The 7,038-nt window shown below is 38.8% G+C and overlaps 3 protein-coding genes across 4 annotated transcripts; all 3 read right to left on the bottom strand.

The window, feature by feature from the left end:
* On the bottom strand, positions 3,417 to 4,050 carry LOC109840762. 2 transcript variants are annotated; one of them, XR_002247054.1, is made up of 2 exons: positions 3,651 to 3,673; positions 3,417 to 3,608 (listed from the first exon to the last, which is right to left on the bottom strand). XR_002247054.1 is itself a non-coding variant. In XM_020409515.1 (2 exons), exons 1-2 carry the CDS (start codon positions 4,023 to 4,025, stop codon positions 3,418 to 3,420), a joined length of 501 nt encoding a protein of 166 aa, XP_020265104.1. In that variant the 5' UTR covers positions 4,026 to 4,050; the 3' UTR covers position 3,417. The 2 variants fall into 2 exon arrangements, 1 of the variants encoding a protein (XP_020265104.1); XM_020409515.1 differs by lacking the exon at positions 3,651 to 3,673 and adding an exon at positions 3,716 to 4,050.
* LOC109841781 (protein FAR1-RELATED SEQUENCE 5-like) lies at positions 4,068 to 5,132 on the bottom strand. Its single transcript, XM_020410722.1, has 2 exons — positions 4,839 to 5,132; positions 4,068 to 4,721 (listed from the first exon to the last, which is right to left on the bottom strand). The coding sequence occupies exons 1-2, from the start codon at positions 5,130 to 5,132 to the stop codon at positions 4,068 to 4,070; spliced, it is 948 nt and encodes a 315-aa protein (XP_020266311.1).
* LOC109841780 (protein FAR1-RELATED SEQUENCE 5-like) lies at positions 5,204 to 5,887 on the bottom strand. The gene has a single exon (XM_020410720.1). The coding sequence runs from the start codon at positions 5,885 to 5,887 to the stop codon at positions 5,204 to 5,206; it is 684 nt and encodes a 227-aa protein (XP_020266309.1).

The following is a 7,038-nucleotide window of genomic DNA, read 5'->3' as shown; positions in this document are numbered from 1 at the left end:
GAATGAGAGAGGATCTTCATGCTTCTGAGGGGGGCTGCCGCGTCGTCATCGATGAAGGCGGTGGGGGGATGATGTTGGTGGTGGTTTAGGCGGTTGTGGGGAAGAGGGAGAGATAGAATTCTGTATGGTTGGTGTTGTTGTTGTTGGTTTCATCGACAGCTTCTGATGAGCTGTGTCCACGCTCGATTCTCAGAACACAAGGGGGTTTTTTTGCAAAATGACATCAATTGGTGGACCATTAAAAAACAGATCAGGTGGCTAAGTATGGTCCACACTCAGCGTAGGGAAACCCTGTCATATGTGCCTCACTATGCTTATTGCATGATATTATATATAGTATTATTTTATAAGGTAGTAATAACTAGTCCGTATATATAGTATATATTATTGGAGGGTATGGTATGCTTTGGTTACAAGCACAAATTTGTGCTTTTGGTGTGTAGTGGTATTATCTTCACTCATTCAAATGGGGGGACCACATTCACATTTGAGTTGATGTGGTCCCCCCAACTGAATGAGTGGATGGAGAAATTGGAGAACCTACTACCAGAGCACAAATTTATGCTCTGGTACCAAGCTACCCATTTTCTCTCTCTTCTTATATCATATAGTGATAGTATTAATATTTTAGTTCTACTATTATATACGATGATATATGAGAAATATGAGGTATGGCTGGTTGCCAAGCACAAAATTTGTGCTGGGGTAGTTGAGGTGGCATAAATTCCCTCCTCTTCAAGGATTGGGGGACCACATTCATTATGGTGTTGAAGAGTGCCATGGGGATATGTACACCATTTGCGGTGAGTGGGGAGGGGATTATATCACCTCACTACCGCACAAGTTTTTTGTGCTTAGCTAACCAAGCAGGTCCACGTCTCGTCTCTCTCTCTGTCTCCTCGTCTCTCTATAGTATGATATATATATAGTTACTATAACTTAGTATATATATAGTAAGTATATATATATATATATATATTATATAGAGGAGAGAGAGAGAGAGAGAAAATGAGATTATGGCTTGGTAGTGAAGGTGGCTTAGCCCCTTAGACTGTCAAATGGTTGCATGATCCCCATGCCCTCCTCAACCCATATGAATTGTGGTCCCCATTTAATATGAGTGGAGGGGTTGTGCCACCTCGAACTACCAGCATAAAATTTGTTGGCTTTGGGTACCATGCATACCCATTATTTCCACATATTATATATATATATATCCCTCCCTCCCGCCTCTGCTGTCGATCAGACGCCGACGACCTCCCGCCTCCTGCTGTCGAGACCGACGCCGACGCCCCCCTCAAGCCTCCCGCTGTCGAGACTGACGCCCACGACAGCCCCCTCCTCCTCCTGCTGTTGACTTGAAATTTTCTGGGTCAAGTGCAAAATCAGCATCTTCAATTGAAGATAACATAGGAAAATATGCTCACATTCAATCTTGTCATCTTTGTATTCAGCATCTTCAATTGCTGTCAAGTATAAATAAGCTTTGTGGGGAAAAATAATTCCATCATTAACCTGTACAGAAACAAGAGTTAACATTTACGTTGTGCAGTTGTCATAGCACAACTACAGTAGTCATTGATATACATCAGTACATCCAGACCAAATGCAATTAAGTACAATAAAATGTTAACCAGTAATTCCTGTGGCTAAGCATATTAAAGGGAAAAGAATAGACCTTGATGAGAGAATTTCAACTTTGAACACTACTTTCCTGAGGTGTACCATCTGTTCTGGTGTTAGATCTAACACAAGGAATAGAATGAAAACATCACATGCAAGATGTAACATCAGAACACATGATGCACATCAGGAAAGTAGAAGTGATGATATGCTGTTTAGTTCTGAGAATTGCACACTAGGAACATAAAGCTTTGTACAAATAGTTATTTTTGGCCAAGAGTTCACGGTTCATGCTACAGATTGCCTGTATCCACCTTGCACATAATTACAGCAGTAGATCAGATAAAATGTTTTGATACATAATTAAAGATAAAACTTACAGGCTCACAGCAGCATAATTACAATTATACAGATAAACTCAAAGAATACTAAATATGCAATGATGATGTAGGTTACAGGACACAAAATGATAAAGATTTCAACAAAATCAATAAATATAAATTGGTCATGAGATTAAGAAGGATAATATCTATAAGGGGCCAAACGATCCTTCAATTTGTACTGAGCAATATGAAGCCTAAAATTTTGCTTTAATGAGTCGCTCAATGGCATTAAGTTATTGACATTTCTCTTTTTAATTGCACAAATTTCAGCTTCTAAAAGACCAATAAGCAACCTCAACCCCACATCTAAATTAATACTGTATATTAGTATCAGGAGTAATATTTTATCTTCAAAAAGTGTTATTCCAAAAGTGTATAGGAGCAGCGGATCAAGGTTTGGCATGTAAAGATTTCCAGATCGATTCATCTCCAGTAGCACATTTTCTTTGGGTATTATGATGGATAAAGATGACATATGCAAGTCTCTGCTTACTAACTTTCTTGAGTTTGGAACTGGGAAGCTGAAGAACATCTGCAGATCTTTTTTTTTTAATTTCTCATAGTCTGCAGTACATAAATTTTGAACATGGTCAGCACGTGTATAGTTAAGAGAGTGATTTGTTCAAAGTCTTGACCCCCCATATGCTGATGCTAAAAGAGCATTTCAAGCTCTGAGAGCAACACTGCAGACATCTCATAGCCAGAGGTATAGGTCCACAAGCTAAACCGACAAATATTTGAAGAAAAACACCACATATGCTCCATGTCTCATATTTGAAGAAAAACACCACATATGCTCCATGTCAACATAAACAAGCTCTGCATAATCACAACTCAGAATAAAATAATACTTTTCATTTATAATTGAGTGCTAGGCAAGTTTAAAGACACAAGCCATATATGCTCCAATACACCCCCACAAGGTACAAGTTCAAGCATGAAATAGGAAAGCAACTATATAAAAACCATCAAAACTCAGTGCCAATTTGAACAGTGATCCACTTAGAGAACTCAGTGCCAATTTGAACAGTTGGAAACAACAACTCCTGGTCTTTAAGCACAGACAACTTGCTCATGGTGCCTTGTGATCTCCAATTTCTCTGTATTAATCTAACTGCAAATGTATAAGAGACATGTAATATGAAAGCTTCAGTCCTTGCATTTGATAGCTTCTGGTTTTGAGATTTCGGACCAGTCAATAACACTGCAGGCTCTATAGAATCCCACAAGGTACAAGTTCAAGCATAAAATATGAAAGCAACTATATAAAAAGCATAAAAAATGATCCAAGTTAATGAATAAAACATATACACAAAATTGCAGCAATCTAGGGAAACTACTGCCAAAATGCTCCTAAAATGCTCCGAAAATGCTCCAAAATGCTGTTACTTTTTCTATTCATGGAAAACATTCATAAGTTGTGCACAAAAAATAATTCAATTGAACGGAAAATAAATATTACAAGATGAATTCTCAAGTAACTTACCAATTTCGGGCAACCAGTCTTATAGTGACCCAATTGTTGACAATTCCCACATTTTCGATGTTTTACATCCTTTTTCGATTGTGACTCTTCAATTCCTGACTTGTACCTGCTAGCACCTGATTGTGACTCTTCAATTCCTGACTTGTACCTGCTAGCACCTCTTGGACGACCCTTTGTTTTGACTGGGCCACTAGGATCACGAATTAAAATTTCCTGCTAGCACCTCTTGGACGACCCTTTGTTTTGACTGGGCCACTAGGATCACGAATTAAAATTTCTTCGCCATCTCTCAATACTACATTTGCATTTGAACTAATTTGGCTTTCAATTTGAGAGTTTGCAATATGAACGTCATTAAGCTTTACTTCCTTCTCAACTGATACGGTGATATCTTGTAGCATTCTCTCCACCATAGAAATGACATTTGCTGAACATGAAGCCATCTCAAGGGTAGCATTGAATCTGGCTCGAATTGCCCACAATCTAATAATATTGCACTGCTCCATGCTACCTTCATTGCTTCTTACATCCATATCATTAAAAAATCTAATGTTTTTGTGTCTTGCATTAATTTTTCATCTATGCAATATATAATTATCAGGAATAGCTGTCAACTGAAGAAGCCATATGATATGCAATATATGCCTACAAAGGATCCCATCGGTTTCAAAAAGTGCACAAGAGCATTTGAACTTAAGCTCTCTAGATTTGTCATATGTAACTTCTTCCCATTTCTCTCTTTCTTCAGAAAAATCACCAACTAGATAAATTATTTTTGTCTCCTCCTTTAGCATTTCTTCATGAAAAAGTGATAACCCATTAGTAAGCTCATCTTGGAACATTTTGAAGATCCCCCTAGTATATAACTTGCTAACTTGCACTTCAATTGGATGTCGAAGCAACATTGCAGGCACAATATTCAATGTCATAAAGTCTTCTCGAGATTCAGATGCACGGCGATTTGCTAAGGCTTTGTCGTATTGGCATACAAAGTCGACAAGCCTAGTTTTTGTATTTACATAACCATCAGAAAATGCATTAATACTTTCACTTCTCTGACTAGTTGTCATTCCTGCCCAAAACATATCTTTCAAATATGCATCCACCCAATGTGCACGCAATCTATACATCCTTATCAGCCAACTATCTATATTCTCATCTATATTAAATTTCTCCTTCAAAATCTTCCATCGTTCCTCACAAGCGTGAATAGTGCTAGCTCGGTACCACTTATCAAATTATGTAGAAATCTCATATCCATATTGTGCTTTCATTGGAAGTTGCTGCTCGGCAATATGTCTGCCAATATGCCAAGAACAAAAACGATGTCGGGTATTAGAAAAAACTTGTTTGATAGCTCCTCCTATTTGTGCATCTTGATCGGTGATAATTGCTTTTGGTGCAACCCCATGCATGCATTTTAGCCATTGGGTGAACAACCAAATAAAGGTATCCTCTTGCTCATCTGCAAGTAACGCACAACCAAAGAGAATGGATTGCCGATGATGATTTACACCTGTGAATGGAGCAAACGGTAGGCTCAAATGATTGGTTTTATATGTGACGTCGAACACCACTACATCTCCAAAACTTAAGTAAGAAGATCTTGATCTCCCATCAGCCCAAAACACGCTCCTCATAGTCCCCGATTGATCCAACTCTATGGAAAAGTAAAATTCTGGATCGATTTCCTTCCTATCTTGAAAATTCTTTATGATGGATATGCATTCATTACCAATGTTGTTCTTCCTAATAGTTCTGATGTGATCAATACATTGTTGTGCAGTAATATATTCGTCATGAAAACTCTTAGACACAACATTATACACTCGAGCAATATAGAAGGAGCCATTCCTTCTTCACTCAAATTCTGAATAATTCTCTTGCAAGTCTTCGAGTGATGCCTTTGCCTGTGGGAATAATGATTCCACACTTTATCAGGGCTCGATAATAGATGGGTTAGGTGCTCTCCCTCAAACTTCGTGATAATCCATGTCTTGGAGGAAGTCAACTTAATCTTCATTCTTGCGGGACAATCCACTCTAGTATCTGGACGGCGATTGACAAGTTTCCCACACTCTCTCTTATCTGATAACCTTTTTCTCCCTGCCTTGTTGCAAACAAAAACTTGAGAAATAATTTCTCCTAACTTTCTTGACTTATCGCCTGTTTCCTTGCGGATTCCAAAGCCCATTTTTTTTGCATAAGAATTGTAATAGTTGTATGCCTCCTCCAATGTAGCAAATTCTTTTCCCTCGTATGGCGCCTCTCCTATGAAAGTCATCTCATTCGGGCTTACAAGAGCTGTATGCAATTCACCATCAACATCCATGAGATTTTGGGTATCATTTTCACTTAGTCCAATGGGTAGCACATCATCTGTTTCAACATTCATTATCCTCTCGTCGCCTTGAAACAATTATCAATGTGTTACAAACTTCGAGAGATTATATACTAATGATGCTAGTCTATAACCACACTGCAGTAAAATTGTTTCCAGGATTCGAAAGCATTAGAGTATTTATTTATTTACAGCCTATGGCACAACGAATTAGATCCATCGCTTGAAATTTCTTATCAATGACATGATAATTTTGGGTAATTACGAACAACAAAGAAAAATTATACCTGGAGCTGCAGAATTCTTACTGACGCATGGAACTGCTTATGAGAATGTAAACCTAATAAAACTAGCACGTGTAGAAAAAATTCTTACTGACGCATGGAACTGCTTATGAGAATGTAAACCTAATAAAACTAGCACGTGTAGAAAAGGAACATTATCATATTAATGAGACCTAATAAAACTAGCACGTGTAGAAAAGGAACATTATCATATTAATGAGTACGGAACATTAAATGACAGTAGCAACAAAACCAGTTTAAGTTTGCTTCTCCAGAATCATGAAAGGTTACAGCTTATCGGAGACGTGAACAACTACAATTGTGCTGGGAATAGTTGAAGCACTCGGTATATACATATTTTGAGGACATCAGAAACTATCCGCACATATTCTTTTCCCCCTCAGAAACTGTACGCAATTAGCATAATAACCCAGAAAAGCACTAGCACAATAACGCAATTAGCATAAAAATTCAAGTCAACCCCAATTCACAATAGTAAAGCATTAGCATAATAACGCAAGAAAGAGGCCAACCAAATGTAATTGAAATCTGAACAGACCACTCTAGCAGAATTGAAATCTGAACAGATTTTGTCGCGTTGAGACCAGAAATCACTCCAAAAATACCCAAATTGAGACTGTACGAAAACTACCTGCGTGGGCGTCGATCGCGAGAGAGGAAGAAGTGATGGGCCTTCGACGGGGGAGATCGGCGTCGGCGTCGACATAGGGAGGAGGGAGGGCGTCAGTCTCGACAGCGGGAGGCTTGAGGGGGGCGTCGGCGTCGGTCTCGACAGCAGGAGGCGGGAGGTCATCGGCGTCTGATCGACAGCAGGAGGCGGGAGGAGGAGGGTTGTTCGCGTGGAAAACTGTGTTCTTTTTCATTGAGATAATTGTCATCTTGGATTACAAAGATCCGGTC

The sequence above is a fragment of the Asparagus officinalis genome, chromosome 5, assembly GCF_001876935.1.
Source record: "Asparagus officinalis chromosome 5, Aspof.V1, whole genome shotgun sequence".
Classification (NCBI taxonomy): Eukaryota; Viridiplantae; Streptophyta; class Magnoliopsida; order Asparagales; family Asparagaceae; genus Asparagus; species Asparagus officinalis.
Note: the sequence above shows the minus strand (reverse complement) of the source record. Positions and strands in the feature narration are given on the sequence as shown.